The 18,894-nt window shown below is 49.7% G+C and overlaps 2 protein-coding genes across 5 annotated transcripts in view; one reads left to right on the forward strand and one right to left on the reverse strand.

Annotated features, from left to right (window-relative positions):
• Positions 1-252: 252 nt before the first annotated feature.
• On the reverse strand, positions 253-17,916 carry ANXA9 (annexin A9). 4 transcript variants are annotated; one of them, XM_029580230.1, is made up of 13 exons: positions 17,734-17,916; positions 10,831-10,895; positions 10,595-10,691; positions 7,681-7,775; positions 6,605-6,718; positions 6,140-6,230; positions 5,128-5,207; positions 4,926-4,985; positions 4,529-4,622; positions 4,279-4,374; positions 3,820-3,878; positions 2,147-2,269; positions 253-887 (listed from the first exon to the last, which is right to left on the reverse strand). In XM_029580230.1, exons 2-13 carry the CDS (start codon positions 10,876-10,878, stop codon positions 828-830), a joined length of 1,017 nt encoding a protein of 338 aa, XP_029436090.1. In that variant the 5' UTR covers positions 10,879-10,895; positions 17,734-17,916; the 3' UTR covers positions 253-827. The 4 variants fall into 4 exon arrangements, with proteins under 4 accessions (XP_029436090.1, XP_029436087.1, XP_029436088.1 ...); XM_029580227.1 differs by lacking the exon at positions 17,734-17,916 and adding an exon at positions 16,120-16,198; XM_029580228.1 differs by lacking the exon at positions 17,734-17,916 and adding an exon at positions 14,071-14,228.
• The window catches only part of CERS2 (ceramide synthase 2), a 29,908-nt gene continuing 27,570 nt past the window's right edge, over positions 16,557-18,894 (forward strand). The window contains exon 1 of the mRNA XM_029580234.1: positions 16,557-16,578. The gene's annotated coding sequence lies outside the window, so the exon portion shown is untranslated. The remainder of the gene's footprint in view (positions 16,579-18,894) is intronic.

Below are 18,894 nucleotides of genomic sequence, written 5' to 3' on the forward strand. Positions count from 1 at the left end.
CGGCTCACTCCCCCCAGTTGGTCCAGGACCCGGAAGCGATTCAGTAATTATAATTTAAAAAAAAATGACTTCCAGAGCTTAACTATGCGCTGAGTGAAAAAGAATTTTCTTGGATTTGTTTTAAATGGGCTACTTGCTAATTTCATGGAGCGGGCCGTGCCCCTTCTCTTATCTGAGAGCATAAATAACCAATTTACATTAACTTGTTCAAGTCTATCCCGCCCCCCCCCCTCAAACTGGGTTAAACAGCACTGATTTTTCGGTGAGTAATTTTAATTCCCATCTTCCCCTTCATTAAACCACACTACTTGCAGCCATGCAAGTCCCCTGCTTGCCCGTTTCTACCCTGACTGCGGCTGTAGCCTTCTGGCCTCTGCTTTAGTGACATGCCCGCAACCCTCTGCCAGTCTCCAGCGAGAAAACACAGTAGGCATAGAATCGCTTTATCTCTTTACAAAAGATCCTTCTGCCCATTGCCGGTCCAGCCCAAGATGGAGCCTTCCCTTAGACTCCAGGCCTGCTGCTTTGAAAGTCACTGGCGCAGGGCTTTGCTAACGCGAATAAAGCTACGGGAAGGGGCGGTGGAGCCTCCAGTCTGGCTTTAGGTGGGTGGCGAGGGCGGGCGTAGGTTTCCGGGTGCTTGGGAGGGCAGTGGCTGACTTGCTCAGCAGGAGCCCAGTCCTGGAGGTGGAGCACTTCTCTTCACCCCCCCCCCCCCCCAGGTGAGCACCACCCTTCCTTTCTGCCACAGCAGCGTCGCTGGTTTGACCAGTAAAAGCCACATGTTGACAACAGCCGGGTGAAGGGAGGGGACGGGGCGTTGCTCTTCAGTCTTCAGCCCTGCAGAGGCCGAGCAGAGCAGAGCGATAGTCCCCTTTCACCTCGTTCTGAAAGGAGAAGAAACATTGCATCATTCCTGGTCAGAAAGGCATTAAGCGAATCACAAAGATCCCGGAACACAAAAAAAAAAAGCACTGAGCAAGAGAAGCGTTAAGCAACCCCACTGCTATAAATGGAGTATCATCTGCATCCCCACCCCGGAGGTGGAGGAGGGGATGAGGCTGCAGAAAGCACTTTTGGGTGGAGGGATAGCTGCATAAAATCCTAGTGCTGCGAAAAGCAACCTGCACGCTCTAGGGCAGCTAAGCTCGCTGAAGTACACATTAGGGCTGACACACTCCAGTGCACGCAGCCTAGGGCACAGCTTAAACACGTGGTTGGGCACGCTGGAGTAACTCCCGCTGCAATAATGGGATTAGCGCATCCAAACCTGCGCGTAGCTAATAGGGCTCAGCACATGTAAATGCCATGTGATGAGGCTCTGAGCTGCTACCCCCGAGGTAAAAAAAAAGCCGAGTGCCTCACAAGCACGTTTTAACCCTCAAAAATTAAATGCCAGTCGCAGAGCTGGTGTTGAGGCTCGGGGGGCGCCCCAAGCTATCAATAAAAGCAGAAAATACTGCTTTTCTGTCGTTCCTCTTGACGGTATCGCACTCGTATTACATAGGAGGAACCACAGAAAGCAGCAACACGGGGAAAAAAAAATAACCCAAAAATAAAAAAAAACTTTGAGGGTCAGGTTAGGGAAACGGACGCTCAGTTTACCGGTGGCTTTGTGCGCGCAGTCACTTCTCCCGGACGGCCGCTGCCAAGGATGTGGCTAGGGACGCCCAACTTCCACTAGCACGTCCCTTTTTAAACTCGACTCTTCATTTGCGTAGCGCATCGCACACCCAGGAGAGGTGAATGGGCACGCATTAGGGACATGGGCACCCAGGTTGGATGCCCGTTTTTAGCGCCTCCATATTGCATGGGCCTGATTGAGAGCTGTGGCCTACTCTCGGGGGGGGGCGGCTCGGATTCGTGCCACCTCTCGAGAAGGGCGACTCTGCCATGGCTAGAACAATCCACTACACTCCTGTCCCTTTACTTCCCGAATGGAAAAAGCAGGACTACCGATCACCAAGCGCTGGAAGGAGGAGGAAAAAGTGTTCCTGGCGACAGCGGAGAGTCTGGCACTGCAGGAACACTTGCCCTGACCTCACGCCCCCCCCCTCCAGTGCCGATGCTGGATGGCCCTCGGACCTGACCCCTAGACTCTTTCAACCCCTTTCCCAAATCTCAACGAGAACAAAAGAGGCCCGACCTGCAGGGACGAGTACAGGGACTTCCCATACTTCTTTCTGAACTGGACGCGGATGCAGAGAAGGTCCGTCTCGCTGCGAGAGATCAGGATTCGCGTTAGGGTGTTCTCGTCTGTTCCTATTCCCTGCGGTCAGAGGTAAGCACATGGACGTATAAAAAACAGAGCGAAAGATGGGGGCGATTTTTATCTTGCCGATTCAGCCAGGGAACATCCGGCTCTTCGCGTGGTCTCTTTGGCAGCAGATATGGCTGATAAAGAGGAGCTGGGGATCCTGGAGCCGTCCCAGGTGAGATGATGGGAGGCTCCATGCTTTTCCCCCTCAGAAGGAACAGCGTCAAGTTTCCAAGCTGCAGTTCTGCTCTCCTGCCAGCAGAGGCTGCTGAAACCTAAAGGGTAGGGGGCCAGCATGGGCAGAATCACTCAAGACCTTGCTTTGCATCTATTCCTGGATTTAAAAGAAAAAAAACAATTGTGGGTATTTTTTTTTCCTCAGTAGGAAAAATTGGCCCATGTCTACACTCGTCCGTTTTCAAACTGTAAATAAAATATTTTGCCCACTACAGTGGTCTGAGGCCTTCAAGGATAGGCCAACCCAGTCCTAGTCCCCCCTCAATCTCTGAACTTGTATTTTCCTGCTTTTCTAAGAGAAATGGAAAATACGAGGCCCTAGATGCACTGGGACAGTGGGGGGGCAACCAAGCCTGGCTTTGGTGAGCTGGAGGCACCTCGCAACCCTGATTGCTGCAGGCTCGTCTCTTACTCGTCTCGAACAGGGATGACCAAGCTATCAAATAACCCAGTCCCCAGGAGGAAGACGTCAGGCTCTTTCCTGTTTTGGTTTTTTTGACTCGCACCCCAGTGCATTGTGGTATTTGCAGTCCCTGCTTCTTCCCTTTGGAAATCAGGCAGCAGAATGCTTTGGGCAAGGGGCAGGAGATGTCAGAACAACTAGCACTGCCTTAAATATCTCCCGGTGGAAACTAGATTGCTTATCAACGCTGCCTCTAAGCATGCAAAACGAATGCAAACAGGTAGTTTCTCCAAAAGGATGACCCCCCCCCCCGGGAAGATCTCTTTCCGTGGTGGCAGAACCAAAGCTGGAAACGCCACAGCACACGAGAGAGAGAGAGCGAGCCCTTCCTATCCCCAGACCTTCCATTCTGATCTACGAGCCACCCTGCCTCCAGGCCGCAGCGGCCCGAGCGCCCTGCAGTTCCCCAGCTGCCAGGGCTCAGGAGTGGCGCGTCGAGGTCGCCCATCCATCTCTGTGCGTTAGTGGGATTTCACGATCCGGGCATAGATAAAGGCTGAGCCTCTTCAGAAGTGAGAACTCTCTGGTAGACCTGTCCACCCTCTCTCTACTTAAAAAAACCCCAAAAACTATTGCTTCTGCATTTTAAGGGGGGGGGGGGGGGGAAATCAAGATATTTCTTCCTTTTACCTCTCAGCAGCTTCCAAGGATCTTTAATTACAAAGAAGGGGATGAGGTAAGAGTCTAAGAAGCCATTGCAAAAAGGAGGACATAGGACGGGCTAGAAGGTCCTTCTCTACTGCAGGAGCTATACCCGCCTAATCTCTGGCTTTACGGATTGTTTGAGCACTTTTCTCGCTCCGCTTTTCTCCTCGGCACATAGCCGCAGTTGGCTGCCCCAGTACTCTCTGTCAGTACTGACCTTCATGGCACCGTAGAGCTTATCAGCAAAGTACAGTGGGGTGTTCCTGATGACAGACACTGAAACAGACAGACAAACAACATCTGGCAGAGGAAATTCAAATACAGCTCCAAATCCTGATGAGCTTTTCTTGTTAGGCTAAATGACTCTGGCCCACAGCAAAGCCGAAGCGATGGCATTCAGTGCGTAACTTGAATCTATTAAGTCGATGCAAGATTACTGGTGCACCAGTGACAAACACACAAATGATTCACTACTCTGTGTATCTTTTAAACTTGCATATAACAGATACTGATCCTTTCACAAGGAAAAAGGTTATTAATTAAAAACAACTCTACTGGGACAATAGCTGGTTCACATCAACTTAGGTGGCTTGTGGCCCCCTCCTCCTTTCAGCCCTACTTCCACAAATTCTGAAATTGGGTGCTCTCGGGAAAGGGGACAACCCGGAACGCTTACCCAGGGCCAGTAAGGCTCTCTCAAAGTCTCCTTTGAAGTGCTTTTTGATGCTCTCTTCCACCTCGAGAGGGCTGAACTTCTTGTACTGCTCGAAAACTGAGAGGAAAAAAAGAGGGAGGTTAGTAGAAGCAACCGGCACCCAAGCCTACCGGGATGGCTAATAGATGCCACCTGGCCTTGGGGCAGTTCCAAGGTGTTTTTATGGAGGGGACATCTATCAGAGTAACCCACCAGCTGGGCCATCACTTGCCTCGCTTGAGGTGGTCCATGCCACGTTCGGACAGAATGCTAATCCACCTGTGAACGTTTGGGACACCGTCCTTTGCTCCTGTGTCACTTAACACCTGAGGAAGACGCACAAGGATTACATAAATGACAGAACTTTAGTAGGCGCTGCCCAGCCTAGATCAGCAGGCTCATGAAAAGTCCAGTAAGGCCTCAAGCACAACAAAATGGCTTCCGAATTCTCTGGGACCCTGAACATACAAGGAAACGGCGGGGGGGGAGGAAGAGATGAAGGGTACCAGAGTACTGAAGCAACATTACTCTTATCTGCAGGCGTGGGGGTGGGAAGCAGGACTCAAACTTCTGAAGAGCCCCTCTCGTGCACTATGGATGCTGGGGGTGTCCTGCCTGGTAGAACTCACTTTGGCATCCTGTGCAATCAGTGCATAGTCAATTATCCCCGAGTCTCTTTCACGTTTTCCCTGTGAAGAAAGGAGGAGGAAATGCTTATCGATTGGGGAGGGAGGGGGCACCCAAAATACCAAACAGGCAAGGCATAGAAAGCAAAAGGACAAGAAGAAGATCAAAAAAAAAAAAAAAAAAGCTACCAATGGCAGTTTCTACCTTTACTAAGCTGAGGAGGAGCTCCCGGAAGTGACCGCTGGTTTCCGCTGCAATGTCCTTCTCCAACTCTGCTTTAAAATCTGCAGATGGGAAGGTATCAGAAGGGCAAATAAGTGGTGTGGAACCATACGTTACCTACACACATCTGACGGCTCCTAAGAAGGGGGTTTGGTTAGAGGAAGGGAGAGGACACGGGGTAACATGCACAGAGCGGCAGCTACTTCCATTAGCAGCTTGCTGGGCAGACTGGGTGGACCATTTGGTCTTTATCTGCCATCATTACTACGTTACTGGGGGGGGGGGGGGGGATTTGTGGTGTCCCATGAAAATCAGGGAGAGCTGGCGACTTAGTATCCAAGCAAAAAGCAAATACCTGCTAAATACCCAGTGCCAACAGCGTTCAATGCAGCAAGATCTGGTGTACGTCTTACATTTAGGGAACGGCCTCTGCTATTTCTGGCATCAGTAGCATGGGATCTACTTAGTGTTTGGGTACTTGCCAGGTTCTTGTGGCCTGGTTTGGCCTCTGTTGGAAACAGGATGCTGGGCTGGATGGACCCTTGGGTCTGACCCAGCACGGCGCAGGACCTCTTGGTAATGAAACCCTTGAATTTGGGGAATGCAGCCACCGGGCAGTGAAAGAGACTGCGTGCGCTTTGTAGAGTGTTGCTCAAGAAGGGTGAGGGGTCATCGCAAACCGTAGTCAATGCACCATTTCAGGAACCATACTTAGCACCTAATGTGTGCGCTCATAAAATGGACGAGGGATTGATGAACAGATGTAGGTCATGTGTGGGCAGCAGATGTACATACGAGAGATTCGTGTATGCATGTATTCTTAGATGGAGTAGATTTGAGTACAAATAGATGTATTAATGGATGAATGAAAAGATGGTTTGTATCCACACAGCTGGGCTTGGTACAGACATACAAACCACCGATTCTCATTAATGCTGTGCACACCGGGGAAGAACGTAAAATGTAAAAATCATCTGCCCCCTGCTCCATTTACCTTCTCTGTAAAATGTCACAATTTCTCCAAGTTGCTCGTTGGATCTGGTGGAGAGAATTTCAACCAACGTGTCCTCCGTGGTACCCAGGCCCTGCAAAGAGAAGGATTGCCAGGAAGCGTATGCCGGCGCCGTGCTACCGCGTATGCCAACACCGTGCTACCGCAGGGAATGTCCTGCTGCAGGCAGGGAGGCTGGAAACTACCCAGAATGTCGTGGATGCATGGCGGGCTCATGGCCAAAGCTGACCACATTGTACTATATATATATATATATATATATATATATATATATATATATATATATTTCTAAAGCATGCAGTGTATGTGCTGCCTGCACAACGTTCCATGTAAAAACATTGCCAAATTCAATCCAATTCTGCAGTCGTCAACAGCATTTTTATATTTTACCGACTGAGCCCCTAAAATCCAGAGAGCGACTCTTTGCTGACGGCGAGGCCTGGTTACCTTCATGGCAGCTTTTAGCTCATGCGCGTCATACTGAGCTGGTGTCTTCAGCAGTCCCACCAGGACCCTCTCCAGGTCTCCGGAGAGAGCACCTTCCAGGGATTTCACCAAGTCCTGCCAGTACAAGCGCCACAAAGAAAAAAAAAAAACCAAAACACACAGAATGTATTTCTTAAACCAAACGCCTCAGCCCATTTTCTTTTTTTTTCCTTCTCCTGTGCGGCCCAGGATTGTGCTGGCAACGCCAGCCTGTGCAGCACTTGTGAATCCTGCTCAGGTACCTAACTTTCTGGCCAAATCAGCAAACTTCTAGTACCAAAAAAAATAATAAAAAATCCCGAATTCTCTCCTGCAGACATTTGGAAGGTATCTGTAAGCCCTTCCTCCTCAGAACCCTAAAGCATCCCCTGAATGCAGAGAGTATAGCAGCTGTACAATAAAGTGAAGAAGTACTAAAATTTCACATCTCAAAAAATAAAATCAAGTCCCTTCTTTGATTCAGCCTGGCTGCCATTGCATTGGCCATGTGTCTCCTACCTAACTTCTTATCTCAAGTTCTATCTTTAAAGGCCTGGATCTGGGAATCCTAGCAGAGATTCACATTTTTTTTATTTTTTACTGTGATTTGACATATATTGTGCTCTTCTAGGGGGGGGGGGGGTGATGCAGAACCAACATCAGGAAACATTTCTTCATGGGGGAGGAAGAGGATGCACGGAGTGCCCTCCCGGAAGAGGTGAGGTCAAGAATAGTGATGGAATTTAAAAGGGGTGCGGACAAACACTGCGGATCCCTAGAGCTTAGAGAATGGTGTAACCTGCACGGAGCGGGAGTTACTACTCTTTAACAATTTGCTGGGCAGACTGGATGGCTTATTTGGTCTTTATATGCCGTCAGTAACTAAGGTTACCACTGAACAAAGCAGGTCTACACAAAGTAGGATGAGAGCTTAAGAAAACCAAGATAAGCCTGTCAAAACTAGAGGAAGTATTCTCCCAGGCCGCCACAACCCTACCACCCCCCATTTTACACTCCTCCCCTCTCTTTTTCCCTTCCCGCCCCAGCTTTTCTTTTACCTGTTTGGCAATGATGGGAAAGTATTTAACAATCTGTCGTCTCTGGGCATTGGAGCGGCCAGTCACAACATCAATTATGAGGTCCCTCCTAACACCTGTTTAGGGCAGAAATGATTGACGTGAGCACCCCTGGTGCACTTTGCTGTCACATTCCCTTGGATGCAGGATGTTGATTTCCCCCCAGTTTTTTTTTCATTATCATCTAATCCCAAAGCATACTGGGAGCAGAGGTCCACTTTTCTTACTAGCACAAGCAACAGACCCCAGGATGCCCTAAGATGCATTAAAAGATTGTTAAGGCATGGTGACCATGGAGCAGACTATGAGAAATCCCAGCTAGTCCTGGACTAGCTGCCGTAGGAGCTCAGGCATTTGACCAGCTTCATCAAGTAGTTCTAGGTTCACCAGAGACCGGCTGATCTGCTCCGGGTTTTACCTCCCTGTGCATTTGTAGTTCCATTTTCTCTCACAACAGCAGGGACTACAGGTCCAGAGATGTAATAGGAGCCAAACCAGGGCTGGCTCAGGCTGTCCCTGTTGACTTGTTTCTGTGTAGTTGCTTTAACTGTTGGGCAAGTGATTTTCATGAACCACTTGCCCACTGGGCTTAGTAAAAAGTCTCTGGGGCCGATGCAATACAGCGTGCTCAGCACTGTTAAACCCGCTGTCGGACACAGGTTAAATAGGCGCTAATCCACCCCCTAATGCAATAGGGGGATTAGCGCCTATTTAATGCGTGTCCGACGTGGAGTGAATGAGTTAGCGCTCATCACATGCAAATGCATGCGAATGAGGTTATTATTCATTCACTCCAAATGCAAAAAAAATAAATGTGCGTCTCAGACGCACATTTATTGCTCAGCTATTAACGCCTGCCTGGAGCAGGCGTTAATAGCTGAGAGCACTGAAAAAAAGTACAGAAAAAGCAGAAAAAAAAAACCTGCTTTTCTGTACTTCTTTTTAAAAGTAAAAAGAAAAAAAAAAAAAATCTCTGCCGGCCGCTTTGAAGACAGATGCCGATATGTTCGGCGTCTGTTTTCATAACCGGCCGGCTGCAGTAATGAAAACAGACGCCGATAAACTCGGCATCGGTGTTCATAACCGGCAGACCGCCGGTAACCGCGGGGTCGCGTTAGCAAGGAGACGCTATGGTCGTCCTAGCGACCCTAGCTAGCGCGACCCCCTAATTTGCGTATTGCATGGCACCCCACTTGCGGGCGCCATGCGTGCGTTAAGAAAGCAGGCGCTGAAAAGTCAGTGCCCGCTTTCCGCGAATAATATTGCATCGGCCCCTCTGTGCTGTTGAATGTACAGGACACCTTTATTTAGATCGGATTCTCCGCCTTGTTAGAGAACTCAAGGCAGTTACAATAAAAATGTTTTATACAAACAGAAAAAAAACCAACCCACCCACATTTTCAACCCGACTACCCAAATAAGCCTACCTTTTAATAAAAACTTATTTGTAAAACCTTATGTCAAACCTGGTATGCCTGTATATCTTGCCTCCATCCCTAATCATGCATTGATAAGAATTTCTATATAAAAATCAGAAACGTAAAAAAAAAAAAACCAAAAAAAACTCTGCCCTATAATGTCCTTTTCCTATCCCCAAACTGCTCAAAATAACCTTATCAATCATCCCAAATTAAAAACACAAAGTAATAAATACCTCCTCACTTCAGCCTAGCTGTCTAACCAATACGACAGTAGCAGCCGTCCAGGCTACCACCCCAACAACCCAGCCCTACAATATTGATCTACCAACTGTGAGGTGATACCAAGAATACTCAGTCAGTCAAAGGCTTGACTCAATGACCAGGCCTTAATCTTTGTTTTCTTAAAACGTAAAACACAGAGTCAGATCCGAGCTGGAAGGGAACGGTATTCCATAAACTGGGACCAGTATAACACAAAGGCAGTTTTGCAAACTATTTCTGAACTTGACTTGGGGGAAGGTGGAGGGACGTAAAGCAAGGCTCATTACAAGGAATGCAGTAAATCAGTAACTGAAGGTAGGGCAGTCCTTGCTGGTTTAAGCAGCTGTAAGAGAAATCGAAAGATCTTAAAATGTAATTCTTGAAGCTACTGGCCGCCATTGTAGACATTTCAGAAAGGGAGTTACGTATGGTCCCCGGGCCGAGCACCCGTGAGAATCCTACATGCAGCACTTTGCAGAAGTTGAAGTCCGTGTCATGGCCTAAGGAACTGCAGCAATCTAATCTACCAGTTACTGCTGCATGTATCACAGTTGCCAATTCTTTCTGGGGACGATAAGGACGAGAAAATCGTCTAATCCTCCATTGGCTGCAAAAGGTAGCCCAAACTACAGATGAGAATTTGTGGCTCCACGGATAATTTTGTCGTCCAGTCGGGACCCCCCCCCCCCCCCCCCCCAAGGCATCGTACTGATTTCTTTTGAGTCCTCCCTGACTTGACAGATGCTGACTTGGCGATGAAGCGTGGCCACGGGAAGGCTGAAACAAGTTCATCATGCCTGCTTCTTGCTCACCTGCCTAGTGGGCGAGAGATGGTTTTTTTTCTCATGCAATGAGAAAACAAATTAGGCCTTTTGCTGCCTCCTCTTCCTTATTGCCCAGGCTGGTAGTGCTGCAGGAAACCAATTTATTTATTTAAACAATTGCATCCTGCCCTACACAAAGTTCAAAAGTGGTTTACAGAATGACAGTCATACAGATTAAGCAGGGGGTCCCCCAACCTGTTGCACACGAGCACAATGATGCTCCCTGGCACACTGATGGTGCTCTTCTGCAAGACTTAAAGTCACGGGTTTGGTTATTCCTAATTTTTGCAAATAGATCGTGGTACTAGCTTTTGCTCATCAAAAAAAAGACAGCTCAATGCTTGTCAGCTTGAAAAAGCCAGGGATCCCTGGATTGAAGGTTCAACCTACCTTTGCCCGCCAGGGCCGTGCGGAGCAGCTCCACGTCGTTGTTCACGTCAAAGCTTGGGTGGGGCTTGATGGTGCCCAGTGTCCCCCAGGCGGCACACTGTGAGAGAGTTAAAAATGCAAAGCTTGAGGCGTCAAAAAGATTCAGTTCAGGAGCCACCTGCAAGGACACTTACACACACGTTAGGATGTAGAGAGGCTCTATCTCCTCCTTAATGACAAATCTCACTGTCACTCACCTGGTCGGCCAAGTAGAGTTTACTGAGAATTTCCTCCCTCAGAGACATTCCTGTGCTTCGCAGCTCTGAAAGAGAAGCAGAACGAGCCTATGAACTGGACCTTTTCCAGATGCTGGGCTCGGCACTTCCCACCTGCCGCTGCAGAGTCTGCTAGCCAGAAATGCTTGGAGCACAGAAAAGCAGATGATGATGCAAAGAGCCAGAGCAGTGATGTCCGAGGGAGCCAGGAGGACACGGACCCCTTTGCAGCTATTCACCAGGCTGAGCCAGGCCTGCTTTCACCAGCACGGCACCCTCGTGCCCTTACGGAAACAGAGTCAGTAGTAACCCTACAAACCAGGGGGAAACCCGCATGCCCCTCCTGAGCCTGTGGTCCTTCCTCCGGACAGGGTACTCCTGCTTCCCCTAGCCTAGACCCCCATTCCTCCGACTCTATCCTCCCCAGATCCTTGTCTCTCTTGCACTCTGGGCTGAGTGACCTTCAGCAGAGACCATAGGGCCCATCCACATCTCCCGCAGAGATCCCCTGCGCTTATCCCATGCTTCCCTGAATTCAGATACTGTCCCGTGCATGGAAACCTTGGAGGCATTTAGAACATCTCCCCTATCCTCTAAGCATGTTTAGATTTGTGTCTGTTCCCATATATGTTTTAGAACAGCGTTCATTGACCATTGTGGTAGCTGCCCTGGACAGACTCCATCCGGTTTATATCCTTTACTGAACCGGTTTCTGCGGTTCTTGGTAACATTACAGAGAGAAATCAGTGCTCCCTGGTAGCATCTGCATGCACTAGGGCAGGCTGCTGGTGCCCGCCTGCCACACCGCAGAGAGCCTGGCTCTAGCTGTGGTGCAGCCACTGCATTAACCAGTGACCGCGCCCGCGTGCCACACCGCAGGGAGCCTGGCACAGGCTGCAGTGGAGGTCACCGTGCTGCCAGATTCTCTCACCCTGCAGGCTCCTGTCAGCAGAAATTCATTCCCCTGAGAGGTTTAACACTCACCCTGAGCGGAGCCTGGGTCAGCGCACAATGGATCGTTCACCTGGCCTGCGTGCACACGCGGATATGTGTGCACGCGTGCGTGTGTATTGTACTTATCAAGAGGGAGGAACTATCTCCAGAATAAGCTGATCAGGTGACTTCCCTGTGGCATTGTGTACAGGTGAAGGCGCCGACTGGTGGATTACATTCAGCAGCCCTCTTTCCTCCCACCTCCCAGCAAGACCAGTGGGGTACCCACGTTGCCCGGCCACGTCCATTTCTTCCCTTTTCTCCCTCTCCGTGCTGCGACCACCACTCCCCCCCCCCCCCTTCTTGGGTGGCACTGCGAGCTGCTCTGCGCAGCTCGGGGCTGGATCAGGCACAGGTAGGGAGGGGCGCCAAGGAACAGTTCACCCCCGTCACAAGATTCCTCAGGCTGGAGGGATGAAAAAGGATGGATAGATGGCTCGGAAGAAGAAAAACCGGCTGGTTAGCATGCCACAGGGTGGGGGCAGGAGTGAATGCTCAGCCTGGGATCTCTGCCTACAGGGGGGAGAGAGAGAGAGAGAAGGCTGCGGCATGCAAAGCACGCGGCCAGGCTGATAAGGCTTAACATGCATGAGCAAACTTGAGTCCCAACCAAAAGGTGAAACCAACATCCGCATGCCAAAACCGGTTAAAGTAGTGCAAAGGTTAGCTTACAGGACCTGCAGTGAAACAGCGAAGAATCGTTAGCGGGACAGAGTGTTTTTGTAGGATGCCTGCCATGAATGCAGGCTGTAAGCTCCTTGAACAGGCACCTGCCTGTGTAACCTATGTTAAGCATTTCTTGCAGGGACTAGCCACTGTTTTGCCAGGCACAAGTTTGCCTTCACTGTCAATGTTATATAGAAAAAAAAATAAAGTAATAATTGAATAACTCATGAAATGAACTGACTTTTTCTACCCTCTAATTGGGGGGGGAACTTTCATAGATAAATGAGGTTCCAAATTAAAGCTTCTGACACACGGATTTGCACAATCCTATTCCATTCACCTTCTACTGGTGGGGGAACAGGATTCTCAATTCTGGGCATCTCGCAGATCGCCAACGAGCACCACGCAGTGGAATTAAATTGGGCCCCCAGAGGCGCTAACCGGTGCAAGACGAGGTGAATGGATTTTCATAGCGCAAAGAAATCAGGCTGCCTCTGAGCCCAGCCTGCCATTCGCATTAAAGCAACGGCAGTGCCCCAGACACGGTGCCTTTGTGGTGACCAGCGACGGCTCCAGATATTTTTGTATGGAGGGAGCAAACAACTGTTAGGTGTCAAGGTTCAGGGGTAATGAGTAACATACAAAATTAGTCCCAGTTCTCTCCCCGGTGGCTTTTATTTAACCCGTGAAGGTCACAGGTTTCCAGCAATGCTAATTAAAACATTACAGTTTATAAATGTAGCTTACTAAGAGTTCAAATTAAACCACTCTGTGTATCCATAGCGACTTGGTGTCAGCCTGCTTTTCAGCCTCAGCCAAAAAACACCAACAACCATAAGGCTGGGCCCAGGGACATTGCAAACCCCCAGCTACCCCGGTCCACCCTTACAAATTAAGAAGGCCACCTTCGACATGCGGGCACAAGGGTTTTGCAGGGTTATTTCCCCTCAAAGTTCGGGCAGGGAGAATGTCACCAAAGCCCCTAACTTCTCAGAGCGCAGGGGCAGAAAGCAATCCTGATCTACAGAGCCAGAAAGCAAACCGTCCTGTGCTTAGCAATCCTGATCTACAGAGCCAGAGTCAACACTGACTTGGGCATATTGACCGAGACTGACAGTCAAGTTTGTCATCCGCCCCAAGTGCAAACACCAGCTCGGGTTTCACAGCCGTGACTTTGTCGAAGGGTTGAGTGTTCCAACAACAACTGGGAGGAGCCCCTGGAATTCCCGTCACAGGTGGGAAAAAGGCATGGGGAGAGAGCCATAGTTGGGGGGGAGGGAAGTGACGACACTGCCACAAAAAGATGGGGCAGGCTGCAACCTCATCCTATCCTGTTAATGACAAGAAGGCCCTAATGGCAACTTCATCTTGCCATACATTCCCCAATAGCCTTGCCTGGATAAAGGCAGTTATCTAATGAGCGTGCCATGCCTCCCCCTCCTCACCCAACAGGGGAGATTCGGGCGCCTAGCTGAGCCTGCTTCTGTGCCCCTGGGCACCCACGCAGAGAAGAGAGAGGGAGAGAAGTGTAGAACAGCTTCAAAAATGCATTCGAGCAAATACCTTCAGCAGGGAACTCTGTTCGGGGAGAGCTGGTCTGGAGAGGGACAGAGCCCGGGCAAAGTGACTGCAGTCTCTTTATCGCAGGAAGCCTGAACCACTTCTAGCAAGGGCTGGGGTGAGAAGAGCCTGTGAAAATCTATCAGCGCCCGACAGCCGCAGACCACGTGTGAGAGGAGATCCACCACGGAGAGACTCTTGGAGCATGCCAAAAAAGATATACTGGCAAGTATCTGTTAACTTCTACCCAGAGTTAAATAAGAAGAATAATTAAAAAAAAAAATACAAAAACAGTTTACAGGATAGGGGAATGGATTGTGGAAGAGCTTCGGCGAGGATTTTTGTGCACAGACATCTGGGTTAAATGGTCAATACGTATCTCGCCAAAGGATTGCACGGAGATTGGGCCGTACGGTAGCAAGAGAAGTAGCACCAAACGGGGAAATGCAAGAACTCTGTATTCTCAGATGCAAAAGAAAAGGCAGAGAAACGACAGCACAGGACGGGGAGAGGGGACACATTGCAGCACTTGGGAAAGTGCTGCTGGAAGGCTACACCATCTTTTCTTACTTTTCTCAGTCTCCCCTAAGTGCAGCCTGCTTGACAAGTGCAGGAGTTACAGCAGAAAAGGCACAGGTGACTAGGAGAAAGGAAAAACAGATTGACGTGCAATAAAAAAAAAAATAATAATAATCATCGGCTGATTGGTGCCATTAATAAATACATTTCCTAGGACTCTAAAAGGAAGGGGTAATACACACCTGACTGTTGCTGCATCAAGCCCAGCATCCTGTTTCCAGCAGTGGCCGAGCCAGGTCTCAAGTGCTGAACCCGGCAGGATCCCAAAGAGTAGAGAGACCCCCATGCTGCTAAGGCCCAGGGATAAGTAATGACTTTTCCCAAGCCTTCCTGGTTAATAACAGATTATGGACTTCTGGAATTTATCCAATCTTTTTAAACCCAGCTATGCTAATTGTCTTTACCACATTCTCCAGCAATGCATTCCAGAGCTTTAAGTGCGTTAAGTGAAAAATAATTTTCTCCGATTTGTTTTAAATGTGCTACTTGCTAACTTCATGGAGTACCCCCTAGCCCTTCTATTATCCAAAAGAGTAAATAACAGATTCACATTTATCCATTCAAGTCCTTTCATGATTTTGTAGACCTCTATCATATCCCCCCCTCGGCTGTCTCTTCTCCAAGCTGAACAGCCCTAACCTCTTTAGTGGTTCCTCATTGGAAGATGTGTTGCAATCTACCTTGATGTGCTCTTAGAGTTATATACTGTACAGTGGAATGGAAACCTATAAGAAGTGAAATCTAGTCTAGCGCCCCCTGTATGGCTTACAGTGCAGGCGCTGTCCTCTGAAGTGCCTCTACCTCCTTCATGCATGGTATCATGGGCACTGTTCTGCCAGACCCACTTTAAAGAAATCCTTGATGTTATAATCTCTAGATAAACTAATTCATTCATACATAGATTTAAAACAGCAGAGAGCTCTCAAGGCACAGAACACAGCAAACCAGAGAAAGCAAGTTACCTTACTACACTTGCATCATGAAAATTAATTATACAAATGAGTCCAAATCAGCCCCTGGTTATTCCTCCTCACCTATCATCTGCAAAATGCGAATCAGGTAAGGGCTGAGCCTTTTCTCCACCTCTCACGGATGATCCTGGATACTCTAAAGGGATTTTATTCTGTAGGGAAGCGGTAGAGACCTCAATCCCTTTGCACCCGGGCACAGTGAGATCCCCGGGCACTGCTCCCCCCCCATGGGCCATGCAGCTGGGCACCAGCCCGCCGCGGCCACTGGGGAGCAGTGTTGGCTCGTCCCTGCTTCCCCGATCTCTCTCGCTCTCAGTCCCCTGCAGCTTCCCTCCGAGATCAGCCCCCACCCCCCTCCTACGAGGTGACTTTTCCTGTTTAATCGTAGAGCAGGGAGGCAAGAGAGAGAGAGAGAAAAGTCCTAACAAATCGGAGGAGCCTTCTAGAAAGCTCCTTGATGCCGGCCTCTGCCTCGGGGGTGACAGTCCAGGATCACTCTAACCTCTTTTCTGTGGCCTTTGGTAAAAAGCAGATGGAAAGTCTTCAGGCCCTCGCCATGAAGTCATAAGGTCAGGCAGGGGGGCCGAGATGATCAGAGGGCTCCAGGCTGATTCGCAGAAGCGCTGGGGTAAAACCAGGCCGGGCTCAGCCCCCCCCCCCCTTCTCCCCACGACCCGGAGCCAAGGGGTGCAAACTCCTTCCCTGCGTCCGGAAAACGTTGGCTCCAGGCACACTGGAGCCATATGGCGAGTCCCATGAATGCGCCCAATTAGATGTCAATTAGACAAATGTAGCCGTTTCCAATTAAGATAGGAAAAGAGCAGCTTGAATAGAGAAGTCAATGCCCCGAGGCAATGAATACCGAGGGACTTCAAGGCACAGGCCTTCGGTGCTGCCAAGTATAGGAACAGCAATTTGTCAGGTGGAAACAGCTTGGCACTGCCACCTAGGGTGCCCCAAGGTAGGAAAATGTAACGATCCCCAGCTAGTGGGCCCGGCCTGCCTCGGAGAGCAGCAGGTGGCGCCCGCATAGGCGGCTCCGGGGGGTGGGTGCAGGTCGGTGCTCAGGTCTGCGCATGGCAGTACCCTCTGCGCACCTCCAGCAGGGAGAGGGCTCTCCCCGTTTACAGGCCAGCCCCTAGTCTGACCCAGTTTACCCAGAGCCAGAGGAACTGGTCCAACTGGTTTTCTTTTGCAGAAAGAAAAAGAAAAAAAAATACAGAAGGCCTGCCAAGTTATTTCTGGGGCGTTCTTCCTAGGGGTCTGGAGGAAGAGGTGGGCAAAAAAAAAAAGCACAAGAAAATTAAAAAAAAAAGGAGCCGACGGTGGGAGAAGGAAAACCGAAGCAGTGCCCAGGGGCAGGGGGGCAATGGATCTGAACACAATCCGCTTTGAAGTGCCTGAAAAGCAGAATATATAGGGGGGAAGATTGCCTGATCCCCAGAAGAGAGGCAATACTCCTCGCATGCCACCCTCTAACCAACCTCTATGCAGAGGGCATGGGCAGTGCACTCTCAGCCACCCACGGACGGAGATCACACCCATCAACCGCGCCTTACCCGAGCGAGAATGTGCCTTTCTCATGAGAGACTGCCTCCTGCTGGCCATGCCTGCCTCTTTCTAAATAATTCACTGGTGCTCCCGTCGCATGAATTTCTCCTCTCTGGCCATACCTCTTAGGCATTATAGTGCTGGGGCAGACCCGGGGGGAGGGGGGCTCCTAGCCATTCTTCCTGAGGGGGGTAACAGGTCCTGAAGGATTATAATGAGGCATTTGGGCTCCAAAGGCTGGCCAGACCCTGATGGTCATCAATGTTCTCTCTAATTGTTGAATTAGAAAAAAAAATTGGTGTCTAAAAGGTTGTGCAAAAGACAAGTTAGAATGGGTGTGCAATGTGCCAGTATAATGCAAATACTTTGGGGAGTCCTTGTGCATGCTGTGTTTTGCTGTGGGCACACCTACAGTTAGAGGGAATTAGCAGCATCACAGCAAGAAAAGTGGATTCAGCAGAAGGAGGGGCTCTGCCATGTGCTCCCATCTACTATCCTACAGGAAGAAAAATAAAAGGCACTGCCAAAATCCAGGAGTAAATGAGTACATAATGTGTACGCTTACCCAGCTTTGCCACAGACCTTGGCAAGTCACAGTGCCTCGGTTCCAATCTGGCAGGGACTCTTTCTGACCTTCGGCAAGGTCACTTCCAGTCTTGAGAAAACCAGGCCCCTTGTGCTTTCTCTCTGAGGCACATAGCCTCCCACGCTGGTAATTACCCTCGGTAATCAGAGCAAGAGTACCTGGCACTGGGGGAAGGATTAATTAGCAGGTACCAGATGGCTCTGGGCAGCTAGGCCACAGGTAAAAAAATCTTTGTCCCCCCATTGCACTCTGGGAGTTGTAGTCCTCTCCCTCTCAGGGACCTGTGTGCCCACTGAGGGAGTCATCTGCTGGGGCCTGACTCTTTTCTTTGCAGAGCACTCTAGGGATGGAGCAGAGGTTTGATTCGGACACCATAGGTTTAGCCAGACTTCAGGGGAGTGAGTGTGCCCGGCCATCCACAGCAGAAAGCCAATAATAAATTCATTTGTGGGCCAAACTTTCCGCTTTTGAAATAATTCAGTTAAATAAGGTCATAGGCCTCTCACCCCTTTCTCTATCTTCTTCCTAATTAGCATTTTCAAGGTGCTCCTGGGTGGGGGCTAGGAGAGGGTGCAGGCAGGGGGTGGGGGGGGAGAATAGCCATAATAAAAAAAAAACTTTTTATTTAGAGAAACAAACCAAAAAATAAGTGCTACAGTAGCTTTGCAAACTACAGAAGTCCCTTCTATGGGTCGGCAGAGCTCTTCATGTGGGGCCAGCAGCAAGATGGCAGGACTAAGCCGTGGCCTTGTTTTGGAAAAGAAAGCATTTCCAGCTATTGAGCTGCATTAACCTCTGGACGGGTTACATCTTTCTTCCGGGCTTTCTGTAAAGAGATTTCCCTTCTGGGGGATAACACGATCCTCCATTCCCTGCTTACTTCAAAGTAAAAGGAGCATAACTGGAAGGAGGTTTGCACTGTCCGAGCGCACTTTCCCCCCTAAGCTCAGGCTGTGCACTGCCACTCAGGTTTCTGCCCCAGAGAAGAGATGATGGGGGGGAGGGTAGGATCCGGATCCTGAGCGAGCGCACTTTCCCTCCTAAGCTCAGGCTGTGCACTACTGCTCAGGTTTCTGCCCCGGAGAGGAGATGATGGGGGGAGGGTAGGATCCGGATCCTGAGCGAGCGCACTTTCCTTCC

This window comes from Rhinatrema bivittatum, chromosome 16, assembly GCF_901001135.1.
Source record: "Rhinatrema bivittatum chromosome 16, aRhiBiv1.1, whole genome shotgun sequence".
Lineage (NCBI taxonomy): Eukaryota > Metazoa > Chordata > Amphibia > Gymnophiona > Rhinatrematidae > Rhinatrema > Rhinatrema bivittatum.

Excerpts from the sequence above, each read along its gene's own strand:
- ANXA9 (XM_029580227.1), bottom strand. The coding sequence starts at position 16,183 with ATGACTTCATGGCGAGGGCCTGAAGACTTTCCATCTGCTTTTTACCAA. Across the intron at positions 10,896-16,119 it reads CCAAAGGCCACAGAAAAGAG|AGCTGCGAAGCACAGGAATG; the intron begins GTTAGAGTGATC and ends CTTCTCTTTCAG. Across the intron at positions 10,692-10,830 it reads AACTCTACTTGGCCGACCAG|TGTGCCGCCTGGGGGACACT; the intron begins GTGAGTGACAGT and ends ACTCTCTCACAG.